Source organism: Oreochromis niloticus, linkage group LG13, assembly GCF_001858045.2.
Source record: "Oreochromis niloticus isolate F11D_XX linkage group LG13, O_niloticus_UMD_NMBU, whole genome shotgun sequence".
NCBI lineage: Eukaryota > Metazoa > Chordata > Actinopteri > Cichliformes > Cichlidae > Oreochromis > Oreochromis niloticus.
In genome coordinates this window covers 9,774,411-9,789,775 of record NC_031978.2, presented here as the reverse complement: position 1 = coordinate 9,789,775, position 15,365 = coordinate 9,774,411, and the positions used below count along the sequence as shown (strand labels likewise).

At 38.9% G+C, this 15,365-nt stretch overlaps 1 protein-coding gene and 2 non-coding genes across 3 annotated transcripts; all 3 read left to right on the top strand.

Annotated features, from left to right (window-relative positions):
• The first annotated feature begins 545 nt into the window (after positions 1 to 545).
• malb (mal, T cell differentiation protein (MAL blood group) b) lies at positions 546 to 7,459 on the top strand. Its single transcript, XM_003438317.5, has 4 exons — positions 546 to 729; positions 4,721 to 4,888; positions 4,985 to 5,107; positions 6,577 to 7,459. The coding sequence occupies exons 1-4, from the start codon at positions 637 to 639 to the stop codon at positions 6,649 to 6,651; spliced, it is 459 nt and encodes a 152-aa protein (XP_003438365.1). The 5' UTR covers positions 546 to 636; the 3' UTR covers positions 6,652 to 7,459.
• A 2,262-nt stretch (positions 7,460 to 9,721) lies between these two features.
• Positions 9,722 to 9,815, top strand: trnai-uau (transfer RNA isoleucine (anticodon UAU)). The gene is made up of 2 exons: positions 9,722 to 9,759; positions 9,780 to 9,815. It is a non-coding gene; the product is annotated as a tRNA-Ile (tRNA).
• A 4,132-nt stretch (positions 9,816 to 13,947) lies between these two features.
• On the top strand, positions 13,948 to 14,041 carry trnai-uau (transfer RNA isoleucine (anticodon UAU)). The gene is made up of 2 exons: positions 13,948 to 13,985; positions 14,006 to 14,041. It is a non-coding gene; the product is annotated as a tRNA-Ile (tRNA).
• Positions 14,042 to 15,365: the final 1,324 nt, after the last annotated feature.

Below are 15,365 nucleotides of genomic sequence, written 5' to 3'. Positions count from 1 at the left end.
ATAAGCCAAAACAGCAACTAGAAACATGGTGAAATGCTATAAATGCTAAAGGGAGATGCGAGGTCTGTCAGCCCTCACACTGGGCATGCTCATTTGATCCATTGTTGAAATAAATTATTGATTAGTGCAGCTTAAAATGAAGCCTTGTGTCTGTGAGATCAAAGTAGACTATCTTAACCCATAATCATTAGAATCTATATTTTGAAAAGAAACCTGTTAAATTCACTGTGTGCAATACAAATAGAGGCTTGAGGCATTTATCTAACACAAAGAAAGGGTTTAAAGTTAGTGGAAACTGAAAAGTCAGTGAAGTGTGTCTTTACTCAATAGCAACAGCAAAGATATTGAATCAATAGACTCAACTTAGCCTGTGACCACAAGATCTCTCATCAAGTTTTTTGAAAGCCCCGTCACAAGTCACCAGTTCACATTAAATTCCAGGCAGCGTTCAGTGCTGTAAGGTGAAGGGTGTGTCTGGTTTGCTGTTGTGGGAAGGGATCTCTCCCCCACAATAGCAGAACGGGTTTGACTGCTCACCTGACTTTCTTAAAAGGGTCATTCCGCCGCACCGTTAGTCCAGAGGAAAGAGCAAGGTGCTCACTGTTAAATCAGCACTGGGAGAAGGAAGAGGCAGAGATGGCTGCAACAACTGCTCAGCCTATGGGGAGCCTGCCCAGTGGACTGGGAATATGCACCACAGCGCCGGATATATTTTACATACCTGAACTGGTAAGTGGGCAATGACAGACAACAATGACTATGATCTTCAGGTCATTAAGTATTCTCTTCAGGATGCAGTTATAATATTATAGTTCTCATTTTAAAGTATTTAAAGTACGACTAATATTTCATTAAGGTGTGCCATGGCAACCAGTTCATATTAAATAAGCCTAAAATTGATGCCTAAACTATTTTTACAGGAAAAACGACAATTGGTAACAGTACTATGTATTGGGTGTGAGTTTAAGAATGAACAAAACTCAAACTGCTTTTCACCAAAATACAAATTCTGATTTTAGGACTTAAATTAGCTGCTGGTATTTCTGATAATTTAGTGGTCCTATATCTCAGTGGGCCTATATCTCCATATAGTAGCCATATTTCTTTAGGATAAAAATGCACACTTTGGCGATAGAGAGTCAGTGGAGAAAATTCTTCATGTGGGAGGAGCATCATCTCTCTTCACATCTCACATTTCACTTATATTGTGTCTCTGTTAATAAGAAAGAATGCGGCCGACTCTTCTTCACCCTGACTGATTACAAAGGACACTCGTATAACAACTGAAAAAAACGAAACTGCACAGATAAAGATGTTTTATTCTCACAACCAATACCCTCGCTAAAGTTTTAGTTTGTTTATTTTGGCTCCGCTCAGCCAGTCATGCTCTCATAATGTATGAGAACAGTTAAAAAAACACACAAACATTTTAATATCTTGAAGACTGACGAGTTTCTAACGTTGCCACAAAATGTGAATGCAGTAAGAAGCCCTTTATGAGCGGTTTCAGTCCACCGGTGACTAAACTGCACTGGAAAAACTTGCTGTATTAACAAGTTATTTTACCTGTTCCAAAGTGTACAGTTCATTTAACAATTAACGAACTAATTAGCCAGTTTTGTGGCTGGAATGTAATGGATTTAAGCACGCAGATATGGTCAAGATGACCCGCTGAAATTTAAATAAAGTATCAGTATGGGGAAGAAAGGCGATTTAAGTGACTTTGAAAGCGGAATGGTTGTTGGCACCAGATAGGCTCCTCTGAGTATTTTAAAAGTTGCTAATCTGCTGCTATTTTCCCACCAAACCATGTGTAGGGTTTATAGAGAATGGCCAGAAAAACATAAATGCCAGAGAACTCTTTCATGCTGAAGGAACAGTAAGTAAAATAACCATTTGTTCAGCCATCTCTAAATGCCTAACATCGAAGTAAAGTACGGGTGACAAGCACCAGAGTACCACACTCGGTGTCAACCCAGGCTAGGCTCACCAAAATTGGACAATAGAAGATGGCAAAAGCACTGTGCGTCCCAAGGAGCCTTGAATTTATTGTAAGCTTTGAATCTGGCCGAAACAGTGTGAAAACATGGATACATTTTGCATTATTTTAACAGTTCAGGTTCCTGGTGGTGTAAAAGTCTCGTGATAGTTTCTTAGCACATGTAGTACCAATTCAAAATAGTTAAAATACCACAATTTTCTAATTTTGTTGCTGAACATGTCCATACATTTATGGATACCTCTGTTTATTGTGACCTGCTGGCACAATAAACAGAGAGACTACACTCATAATATTCGCCTCCCTTTTTTAAGCTGTCAGCGAAATGTCCTTGTGTTTCATGACACTTGTTGATTTACTACACTTGCAATATGTTGCATGTTTGGCTCTTTTTCACATCTTTTTCAATGAAAAAGACTAAAAACACATTGTTCATTGGACTCTGTATTGAATGTAGAGAGTGTACTGCTGTTGGCACTGTTTTTAGGCTTTGTGATGTATGATTCAGAACGGGCTGATGGTATTCAAAATACAGTGACAGCGCCTTTACCAACATTTTTTTAACTTAGTTAAATGTACACTTGATGGAGAAAAACGCTACAAAAAACTCAAAAAAATTCCAGAGAGATTAGAGATTAGAAAAAAACAGGGTTAATGCTTGGGTAAGCTGAAACTCCTCCACCCACACATGTAAACAGAAATATTTGTTTAATCAACATAAAGGTATGACTTCCTTTGCAGCTGATTTGCTTTTCGTTGAAAGTACTTTGACAAACTTTGAACGCCACTATTTTATATTCGATGAGTCAAATGAATATTTTTGATATTTATATTCATGCACTGTTGCCTATTTTTATTTCCTGGTTATGATATTAGAATGTAAAAGAGAGCTCTTGACTTATGAAGGAACTTTAATTAAGTTTAGACTACCGGTAAATAAAAATGATCATATATGAACGTTAAGCTTAGCTAACGATGGCAAGCTTGACTGATAAGGTGAACACATTGTACAGAAACAGTAGAGACAGAGATTAGTGTTTGAATGGGCTGTTGAAAATCAACATTACATCAATGTTTATTAAGTGTGGTAAAATAAACCCTTAAGTGTGTATCCATCCATCCATTCGCTTCCGCTTATCCTTTCCAGGGTCGCGGGGGGCGCTGGAGCCTATCCCAGCTGTCATAGGGCGAGAGGCGGGGTACACCCTGGACAGGTCGCCAGTCTGTCGCAGGGCTTAAGTGTGTATTTCAGATATTTTTTTCCACTAGTCTTAGATAAGCCCAAAATTGAAAAATTGATCCCTGTATGAAAAAACGTTTCTTTTGAGTTCTTGATGCATCTTCAATCATCCAGGTAAGTAAATCTCCAAAAGTTGATTCTGTTCATCTGGACGTAGCGTTTTGTGGGAGAAACGTTTTGTCACTCATCCAAGTGACTTCTTCAGTCTCAGCTGACTGCAGGTTTCCCCAATCTTATAAACAGTACATTTGCATAATAAGATAAGATAAGATAAGATAACCTTTATTAGTCCCACATGTGGGAGATTTCTTTTGAGGTGTTTTGTCTGAATAGAGGAACAAACATTTTCCCAGTAAGGCGTGAACTCCTAACCTTAGCATTGCTCTGAAGTACACTAAAGTTGAAGCTAATTTGGTGATTGCTTTATATATGATGTTGTAATATCAGAAAGTATATCCATTCCAGCTTCCACCATCTGCTAGCTACATCTGTTTATTAAATTAAAAAATCACACTGGAAAAAGCAGCAATTTTTAGATTTCCCCTGAATTTCAGTTGTTGACGTCATTGTTCTGTGATGTCCCAGTTGTGGCTTTTGTGGGTTTTAATGAACACATGGAAACATGTTCTTTTAAGATTTTAGATTGCAATCTGAAATAACTGCAAGTTATGAGTTAGCTTGGTTATAAATTCCACATCAGTCAAGCTCCAGTGGCACAATCGGTCAGCGTGTGGTACTTAAAAGTCAGTACACTGCAGAGCAATGCCAACATTGTGAGTTAATAAATTACATCACTGAAGCTATTGAGCACTGTGGCCCTTCTTCATACTCAGATAATTTACAGAAATCCTTAAATGATGGATGTAATTTCTCTTTTTATGGCAAGTTTGGCTAATAGGACAACTTGTACAGAACAATCCATATTGCACAGTAAGCACAGGATAAAGCTCTTTTAGAGTAACAGTGTTATATTTTAAATCCCACACGACCACCTGTTTTAAAGACTTTAATTACTGATTGCTTTTTATGCAAGATTAACGTATTTTATGTGTTTTGCATTATGCAGTTAGGTCATATTTGTGGTTATTTTTAGTTTAATAAAATTGAAATGGCTTTTACAGAGCCTTCTTATAATTTACCACGTAATGTTTAATAAATTAGCAAACTAATCAATTTAGTTGTTATTAATTCAATTCAAGTTAATCTTAAATGTGTATTTTTTTTTTTTACATATTTTATCTTTTTTAGAAAGCTCACATTTTGCTACCACTGCTACTGTTTCTAGTCTTCTTGCTTACCTAAGCCCAGCTGAGCTAAGCTTAGGTAAACTAAGGTTAAATGTGCTGGTTGTAGATTCCTGTTCACTGAATATGTCCAACTCTTCACCAGAAAAAGAATGTGATGGAGTCCCATTAGTTCTCATAAATCCTAGAATTCAATGTGCCATCTCCATTCACGCTCTCTCTTCTTCACCTCTGCAGGTATTTGGTGGTTTGGTTTGGATTCTTGTTGCATCGACACATGTGGCCCCACCGAACCCTCTGGGGTGGGTGATGTTCGTCTCTGTTTTCTGCTTTGTCATGACCTTCCTCTGGATGATCATCTTCGCTGCGGGAGGTCATAAAAACAGTTCTCACTGGGCTGCTGCTGTAAGAGAGACGCAATAATCAGACAGGGAATAAAATTTACAAAAATTAATGGGTTATGACCATGTTGTAATATTTTTTTAATCTCTGTTTCTGAAGGATTTTGCTTACCATGGCCTGGCAGCGCTCTTTTTTTTAAGTGCAGGGGTGGATTTGGCTTACATCACCGTCTTGATGAAAGACATTGACCTTAAATTCTACCGGACTTACATTTCTGCTGTGGTAAGTACAATATGAGCTGTCCAAAATAAAATTTATTTTTATTTAATACAGTATATTTAATTAACCAACTTATTTAAAACTATTTTGACTTCTTTTGAATACTCAGGAAATATACCTGGACCCTACCAAATTTGCAAAGTAGAACAATTCCTCCAGCATGGCATATCAATATATGCCATAGTCAGAGGTTTACTGTCTTCCAGCAAAGTCTGGGAGACACAGTCAAAGAGCATGGAGGAAATTCCAGGAGACAGGCAATTATCCTGGAAGAGCTGGACAGGGCTGTAGAAGGCCCCCAGCCCATCAGCAGGACTGGCATTTGTGCTCCTTTGTGCATGGAGGAACGAGCATGACCAGAGCCCTAAAAAACAACCTCCAACATGTCACTGGTGTGAATATCTCTTACCAAATAATCAGAAACAGACTTTACAACACCGTGTCCCCCCAGCACCGTGGAGCCGAGTGCAAATTGCCATAGAACACTAGAATTGGCAGGTCCGCCACTGGTGCCCTGTGCTTGTCACAGATGAAAAAAGGCTGATCTTGAGCACATGCGTCTGCACGAGGGGGCCACACAAAATACTGAGTTCCATTTTGAGTTGTTGCAATGAAATTTCAGTAAAGTGGACTAGGCTGCTACATTAATTTTTGAATTCAGCCATCTTTGGGTTGAGAATAATTTTCATTTCTAACACATAACCTAGGTCATATCAATACAGATATCCAGAATGATTTTTTTCCCCATTGAAATCTGATTTGTTTTAAAAATGTTCCTTTAATTCTTTTGAACAGTATAATAATGTTGAGATAAAGTGATCAGAAATTGCACAATAAACTATAAACCAGGGGTGGGCAACTCCAGGCCTCGAGGGCCGGTGTCCTGCGGGGTTTAGATATCACCCTGGGTCAACACACATTAGTTCGTTACCAGGCCTCCGAAGAACTTCAAGACATGTTGAGGAGGTCATTTAGCCATTTGAATCAGCTGTGTTGGATCAAGAACACATCTAAAACCTGCAGGACACCAGCCCTCGAGGCCTGGGGTTGCCCACCCCCACTATAAACAGTATATTATCTAAAAAGAACCAAACTACAGCAGGTAGAAGTAGATTAAAATTTTTTTTTTTTTAATTCAACATGACCCAAATCCCATGAGCCTGCTCACTTCAAACAGGACATGCAGAACAACATTAATCATTGACCTAGTTAGTATGGATGGAGCCAAGGGTACTTGCAAACACACATTGATTATTAGCTTAAAGAGGTGGAAACTTCATGTGAATTTCCTTTCACTTATTATGCTAAGCTAAGCTAACTGGCGTTTATACCTATTCCATGTAATTCTTGGCAATAAAGCAAATATGGATTTCCCAGAATTGGATTAAAAAGCAAACTGAAACACCAATAATAGTGCAAAGGATAGACTTGGCTTTAAGTATGTTCTTTGGTTGTGTTTGTTTGTGCTTCAGGTGTTCGCCTTCGTGGCCACACTCCTGTACTTCATCCATGCCATTCTGTCAGCCATCCGATGGAAATATTTCTGAAGAGTGAATAGCAGACCTGCAAGAAAGTAGTACACTCCATCTGCTGTGCACATCTATGTCCCTGACTGTCTATGTGTGTCTTTGTCTGTTGGATAATGCATTTATGTCACATTAGATTGGTCAGAATTGGTCTTGACTGTATGTGAGAGCATGACTTTCTTGCTTTGCAACATTATCAAAATACCAAATACTTTGACATACAAAAACTCACACAGCACATACCTGAGGTCACAGTGAAAAACTGTATCCCTTCCTCTTTTTTTTGCATTAATACAGTATATTGTGAAATTAGTTACGACTTTGTAAAGGAGAGCTATAGATTTTAAAGCAGAGGAAAAACATAAACAAATTAAAACTTATATTCTATAAACACAATTTAAAATTCAAAGAGTAAGTGATCAACTAGACAAAAGTCATATTCTTTTAACCTCAAACCTCAGAATAATGTTGTCAAGCCAGTGATTATATCTTCACAAAAAGAATGGGTCATTTTTTTCAACAGTTTAGAGAATATGGTGTCAATGCTGTTATTGTAGAATGAAATTCATCACAAACATACAAAGCTAGTTGCATTAAATACATTAAATGCATTCTTATATTTTATGTTTCTCCCTTTGTATTATCTGTGTTGAAATATTAATAATATAACTGGATTTATTAAAGAAATCAAATATATGCATGTAATTAAAAAAAAATAAAAAGCAAAGAGTAGAAGACAAAATAAGAGGAGGTGACGAACAGAGTTAATGTTGCTGAATTAAATTTTTATAGTTTTGTATTCTGAAGATTATTAAAATAAGAAAATGAACTATACTCGTCTGTATTCTTTCGTTATGTGCTCCATTTTCTCTATAAAACATCAAAAGAATCTTTGAGTTACTTGTGAGAGGCATTTGCACTCATTGGAGTTTGGTTTAATTGCTGTTATCCTCATTCTTCTTCAGAGCTGATGTTCAGTACCAACATCAAACATAATTTGATGTTTCGAATACTAGCTTTCCTTTTATTGCAAAACCATGCACATTAAAATTAAAAGAAGAATAAGAGATTTCACTGTGTTTAAAATACTCTAGTCATGGGGGATCACAAGAATGAAATATCAAACAACTACTTGTCTTCACATAAAATAACAACTGAGTTATACAGAAGTTTAAATTTGCATTCAGGCATCATGAATGTATCGTCATTGAATCCGGAGGTAAGGACGTCTTGACGAGCATGTGTTGCACACAAGTTCCAATGGTGCAATTACCCACATAGCAAAATTGGTATGGCCCGGATCTGGCCCACACAATGTGCTTACACATGGCCCAGATCTGGTTTGCCAGATGTGGCCCACACATGGGCCAGCACAAGGCCAGTTGCAGACACACTGGTGGTCCTGTGCTGGCCCATATGTGGACTACTTCTGGCAAACCTGATCTGGGCCACCAAAGGGCCCTCATTCTTTGCGGTATGTGGGCCATGTGTAAGTTGTGTGCAGCCACGGGCCAGTTGTAGACACACTGCTGGCCCTGTCCTGGCCCAGAACAGTTTCAGCTCTGGTCCCAGATGTCAGCCTAATGTGTACCTTAATCAAGCCATGTAATAACAACATGTGCCAGAACATGCAAAACTGCAAAACCAACATGACAAAACTCTATTCAGACAGTGAATGGACTGACTCTTAAATAGCACTTTTCTAGTCTCCCGGATTACTCAAAGTGCTCTACACAACATGCCACATTCACACACACTTTCTCTAAACTGAGTGCATCACATTCACACTCTTGACATGCAGACTGGAGAAGCCAGGGATCGAACCACTAACCTTTCAATCAGTAGGTGACCTGCTCTAACTCCTGAGCGACAGTCACACACTGGTAACAATGAGTAAACTGTTACTAGGTTTTGGATAAAGAGTACACCCACAAATCTGTCAAACCTGCATTTGAAATGTTGGCTACCATAGCAATATAGTATTGCAACATGGCATTTGGGTCTTCTAACTCAAATAGGAAAATAGGAACATAAATAGCGCCATCATAGCCAGACCTGGCCCACATCTGGTTGACATACACCCTGCCATGACACCAGCCAGTCAGAAGTGCCAGCTCGATGCCGGATCCGGGGAAGACCTGTTTTCTATGGGCCTGGGCCACATACACCAAACCACAATCGGGCCAGATATGGCATGCCATCACATAGACAGTGCCATCTATGCAAGGCCTGGCCCATATCTGGATGATATACGTCTTATCATGCCAGAAGTCAGCCAGCAGTGCCGGCTTGATACCAGATCCGGGCCAGACCTGCTTGCTATGTGGGTAGTCAGCACGCAGTACTTATAAGACAGTAGATTGTAGAGCAATGCTGAAGTTGAGAATTCAAAACAAACAATTCAACTGCGGCACGTCACCTGTTCTCTTGAGGGTTGCTTTCTCTGAGACTGTTTTCGGTCCAGGTATTGATAAGAACAACTTTTTCGGCATTGCCAGTATAAACCCTGTGGATGTGTGCACCCCCACCTCCGGTGGTAGAATAAGGCAATGTGTTGTATTTCTGAGACAGTACACTGCAGATCAATGTTGAGGTTGTGAGTTTAAGTCTCATCTGGAGCAGATGTCCTCAGTTCATCTTGAAACACCAGGGCAGAGACCTTTCAAGGCTGAGTTATATAAAAGATTAAACTTGCATTTAGGCATCACCACTGTTAAAGAAGGAATACTGAGACGGCACTGCTTTCATTTTTTCCAATCTTGGTTGTAAAACACGTATATGACAAGGGAGGGCAAATTGTATTGGCTTTTCCAATGTTTATTTATTTTTTATTTTTTGGTTTAGGGTTTAAAAAGTGAAGCCAGTGACATTATCAGTGTTAAAAGATGGACACCTGTGAGAGCTTTGGTTTTTGCTGTTGTCATCTTGGTTGCAAGAAAAAAAAACTAGACAAAAAAACCCTGATGTTACAAGGATGGGCGCTCATGTATGGGCATTTTGGTTGTTGTTGTTGTTGGTAACTGTCTCTAATAGCCAGTGTTGAATCCTCTGGTAAGACTGTCTTGACATAACTAGCACACCAAACACACAAGCTCCAGTGGCGCAATCGGTCAGCGCGCGGTACTTATAAGACAGTACTTTGTAGAGCAATGCCGAGGTTGTGAGTTCAAGCCTCACCTGGAGCAAATGTGTTCTTTGGTAGCTCCTCGGATGGAAGTCTTAGGTCCAGGTATTGATAAGAACAACAGGCATCACCAGTGTTAAAGAAAGACTCAGTAGGAGCTTTACTTTGAACTGTTTTCATCTTGGTTGCTTGTTTGAACAGCACAAATCCGATATTTTCAAATCCGATCTAGGTCACTTTCTTATGTGGTACTGAATTCGATACATAGCTGATGTTTTAGAAAGCGGCTGCTGTTTGAATGGTCATGTCGCATTAAATCCGTCTTTTATGTCACTGACACAAGACAGATGCCAATTATCAGCGCCGGAGAAGCGCCGGAGAAGACATCGTGAACGCTTCCTGGCCATCCAGTGTAGATGTTAGTGAAACTGTTGGGAAGACAACGTTGGAGAAACGTGAACATTTTATTTGTACTGTATAATCTGCAGATTCTGACAGAAATCTGCAACTATCCTTTGAAGCACCGCTCCTCTCTAAAACAGCAATAAGGATAATTATTAGGCCACAAAACAACTTTATAACTTAAAGCCAGAGGCCAAAGGGGATGTGGGGGGGGATTGTAACGAACAGTGTTGGGTAAGTTACTTTAAAAAAGTAATTAATTACTAATTACTGTGTCAGAAAAGTAACTTAATTACTAAATAAGTAATTTAACTAAATACTTCTTAAAATCCCTATAAACCTTGAGTGGACAAACAATAGAAATTAAACTCTTTAAATAATAAATAATTTTTTTTTAAAGATGGAGACTCTACAGTACGCAGCGGTAGCATGTCTTCCACAATGTAGCCTGCAATCATTTTTTAAGCTCACTTTCAGACGCTTTCTGTGCTGCTGAAGTAAAATCAAGTTTTGTCTGCTTAGCAGGAGTTGCCGCGGTGTTATCCATGGATGATGAACAAGGATCACTCAGAAGTGTTCGTCTATGCTCTCGCGTCAGGCGCTTCAGTAGATTACTCGTGCTATTAACAGCAGCCGATAGTTTTTTCTCCCCAGGACATAGCTTACATATTACTGTAATATTCTTGTCTGCTTGTTTCAGAAAAGTGAAGAGACGGGAATATGTCCACTTCATAAAACAGCCACACGCTTCAGCCGAGTCCGACATCTTCCGCTTTAGAATACGACTATGCAGCAAACTGGCGTGAAATGATGTGCACCTGCACTACAGCGATGTTAAAGCGGCAGAGTTTACTTCTACGTTTAGAAGATAAATTATTGAAATTAAATAATGATATTCAGCAAGTTTAATTATTTGACAATGTAACGCAAGTACATTGTAAGTAACTCTAATTAAAATACCTAAAAATGAACAGTAATTAGTTACTCTACTTTTTCAGTGAAAAAGTAATTTAATTACAGTAACGCGTTACTTAGTAACGCATTACACCCAACACTGGTAACGAAGTTGATTAAAACACTCAAAAGTTAATGAAAGAGGTCTTCATCAGTTTTGTATGTTCAAGTGCATAGTGTGGAGGATGTCATAAGGCCTTGAGGCAATCAGATGTAAAACACAATAATATGAATGTCTTTGAATTGCTGAGGCACAGACCATTTATGGTCCAGCTTTATAAAAGATGAAACTTGCATTCAGGCATCACTAGTGTAAAAGATGGACTACTGAGAAAGTACTTCTTTCTGTTTTTTTCATCTTGGTTGTAAAAGACCTAATGTTACCAGGATTAGCATTACTGCACTGGCTTTCCTGCCTTGACAGCTACATCCATGACTGTTTGTGCCTGAAGGTGTAAAAAGTGAAACCAATGATAAATTATCTCCCAGCCAGCTGTAGGCGACTTCTCTGTTTGCAAAATGAGTCAGGATTTCTGGAATTATTTTGTTCAATCTAACTCTAGTTCAAGCTTTGCAGCTCAGTTTATATCACCTAGTTATCAGTACCTATATCTGTAGTTCCAAGAATATAACCTTTTCAGTTTGCAAATCATTGACCCCATTAAAAAAAGTCTTTACTCCAGACACACTGGTTTTAGTAAAAAACATTTTTATAACTTATTATGCATGCCTTGTCTTTTTCCCCCTTTGGTTGTTAATAGACTCAGAGCCACAGAGCAGCTGTGATTTAACATGTGAACCTCATTAGTATTAACTGCTTCTCTAATTGGATTTTAATGAGCAAATGTAAACATCTCTAAGTTCTGAATTTTTCAAATTGAAATCAGAGACAGACTTTTGTGGATGTTTTTATGACATGCAACAGTAATAAGCGAAATTATTTAACAGATATTTGCTGTATAATAAACCAAAAGGCACCAATACACCCAACATTTAAAAAAGGTCCATTTCAGTCATCTAAATGAAAGAATGTATTACCTTAACATAAGTGTGCAACTCCTCCAGGTGGGGCATCAATGGTCTGCAGTGTGTAGTAAGGCATAGTAATTGTACCAGCACCCTTAATCAGTCTAGTGTTGATCAGGTTGGCTTATCTTGATCTACAGGCTCAGTGCACATGGCTTACCATATTTTTCGGACCATAAGGTGCAACTGGATTATAAGCCATGTTGTTCCATGTTGTTGCAGTATATTAATTACTAACCTCATATTGTGGATAGATTATCTCAGTTGTTCTCCTGACTGAAGTTTGATCCGTTTACAGCATCCTGCCATGCGATTGCATTTGTCCCTAACCATCGGGAATCCTCACGTTAACTATTATGGAGTGGAAAAAAATTAGCATTCATCCTCCAGCTTCACTGTTTATGTTATGTTAACAAAGCTGTGTCACTAGCAATGACATAGCACATCATTATATACCAGCTAGTCCAACTTCAGTAACCCTACAAAAGTCACTGCTGTTTAGTTTTCTGTCTTAATGTATGTTGGAAGTGATAGCAGAGATGTACGTTTTATTTTTTTCAGAAATCTCTCAGTCAGAACATGCTATATCATGTTTAGGTGGAAACTAGCGAGCTAACTTCCTGCTTATTTCTAACTCTGTTAAATTTCATAAATTCTGTTTTCATTGATGTCTGGATGTACTTAATTGTTACACCCGGTTGTTACACCTGGTAAAGCAGCAACGCTGATAATTTTTAACAAAGATGAAAGAATTTAGACAGTTCTTAACTCTCAGTGATACTGCAGTGTTCATCCTGAAGCAGACGGAGTTTTGGACCCAGATTACTCCGAGTCTGTGAGGCTCCTGACTACAGTAGCCGTAATGCTCTGGCAATCCATCAAGCAGTGCGGCTCCGTAGCTTACCGAAGTCGTACTAAATAATTTTTTGACAGATTTTTGAGTGCTGCGTACCACATAAAATTGGTTTGAGGTCAGTAAGCACAACCAGAATTCATATATAAGGCGCACTGTCGGTTTTTGAGAAAATTAAAGGATTTTAAGTGCGCCTTATATTTCGAAAAATACAGTATAAAGCAGTACACTGTACAGCAATGCTGAGGTAGTGAGTTCAAGATTTAACTGGAGCATGTCTGAGCTCACTCTACTTTGAGAGTGAGACCTTTCAAGGTCCAACTCTTCAAATCATTAACCCAGCATTTAGAGATTAACTGTATAAAAGATACTGTGACATCACCCATTGGTTGTCGATGTTGTCATCTTAGTTGAGGAAAAACAGGATGTGCTACAGCATTAGCTTTTCCAACACAGAAGCTATGTCAACAGTCAGATTCTGTCTGTGTTTTAGGGCCTAAAAAATCAAGACATGATTGATATCTCTCTCCAAAGATCAGCACTGGCAACTCATTTGGTGGCAAAAAGAAGTCAGAATGTCTTAACTTGACTAAAAGACCTCACACTCAAGTTCCGGTGGTGGAATCAGGCAGTGTTTCATTTTTTGCAATCTTGGTTGTAAAAAGATGTCTATGACAAGGGAGGGCAAATTGTATTGGCTTTTCCAATGTTCATTACTAAGTGAAGCCAGTGACATTATCAGTGTAAAAGATGGACACCTGTGAGAGCTTTGGTTTTTGCTGTTGTCATCTTGGTTGCAAGAAAAAACAAAACAAAACAAAAAAAAACTGATGTTACAAGGATGGGCGCTCATGTATGGGCATATTTGTTGTTGTTGTTGTTGGTAACTGTCTCTAGTAGCCAGCGTTGAATCCTCTGGTAAGAATGTCATAACATGAATAGCAAGCTTCGCGAACAAGCTCCAGTGGCGCAATCGGTCAGCGCGCGGTACTTATAAGACAGTACTTTGTAGAGCAATGCCGAGGTTGTGAGTTCAAGCCTCACCTGGAGCACATGGTTCTTTGGTAGCTGCTCTGATAGAAGTCTGAGCTCTCTTTTGGTCCAGGTATTGATAAGAACAACTGAAAGACTCGGTGAGAGCTTTGCTTTGAACTGTTGTCATCTTGGTTGCAACCCCCCCCCCAACAAAACAAAAAAACCCCTTAAAACTGATGTAAAAAAGGTTGCTGCTTATGTATTGGCTTAGTAACCTGGAAGCTACATTCAGTAACGTCTGAGGTTTTGGGTCAAAAAAGTGAAGCCAGCGGTCAATTGTTTCTAATAGCCAGCACTGGGTGACTCAGCATTGAGTTGTAAAAATACGTCAGAATCTAGACTTGACTAATATCACAAGCACAAAAGCTCCAGTGGCGCAATTGGTCAGTGTACAGTACTTATAAGACAGTACTTTGTAGAGCAATGCTGAGTTTGTGAGTTCAAGCCTCACCTGGAGCATCTTGACTTGATGGTCTTTAAATTGCTGAGGCACAGACCTTTCTAGTGGAGATATCATCTGAATTTCACACCCACTCTGGCCTCAGGCTATATTCATGCCCCACCCTCTCTTCCTTTCCTTCATTCAATTCTCGTTAGTACATGGGGATCTGCCCGGGCTGGGAGCCATCGCCAGTCCCCTTCAAGGCCTTCCCCCAAACCGCAGCACCAGTTCACACTTCCTCATCTCTCATTGCCCATCGTTACCGAGGATGTGGTCCCAGCTAGTGAAATGTTCAGCTTTGTAAAAGATTAAACTTGCATTTAGGCATCAACTGTGTAAAAATCAGACTACTGAGACAATGGCAGCCAGCAGTAGGTGACTTCTCTGTTTGCAATGAGTCAGGATTTCTGGAATTACTTTGTTCAATCTAACCCTAGTTCAAACTTTGCTGCTCATTTTATATCACCTATTTATCACTGCCTATATCTGTAGTTCCAAGAATATAACCATTTTCACTTTGCAAATCATTGACTCCATTTAAAGAAAAAGAAAGACAGGTATGCTTTAGGGAGTGGCTTTGTTATTCATGACAAGTTGCTACTATGACTACAGGGTGGCACTTAGATTGTAGGTTTTGTGTTGAACATGCACAAAATATGACAAAAAATCTACAATATTATTACTATTATCATTAGTTTTTATTATTAATATATATTACTGTGCACTGTTGCCCAACGGACATCAAAAGTGACACAAAAATATAACCTTTGTTCAACACTTTTCAATTTCTTTGCTCCATAGTTGCAGTAAAACGTAAGAGGTATCCATCAGCCTCAGCTAATCAGGAATTTCCCGCATTACTAAATATATCCAAGGCAAAAAAGGACAAAACCCTCCAA

Coding starts and splice junctions, on each gene's coding strand:
- malb (XM_003438317.5), top strand. CDS start 637: ATGGCTGCAACAACTGCTCAGCCTATGGGGAGCCTGCCCAGTGGACTG. Junction 730..4,720: donor TATTTTACATACCTGAACTG/GTAAGTGGGCAA, acceptor TCACCTCTGCAG/GTATTTGGTGGTTTGGTTTG. Junction 5,108..6,576: donor GGACTTACATTTCTGCTGTG/GTAAGTACAATA, acceptor TTTGTGCTTCAG/GTGTTCGCCTTCGTGGCCAC.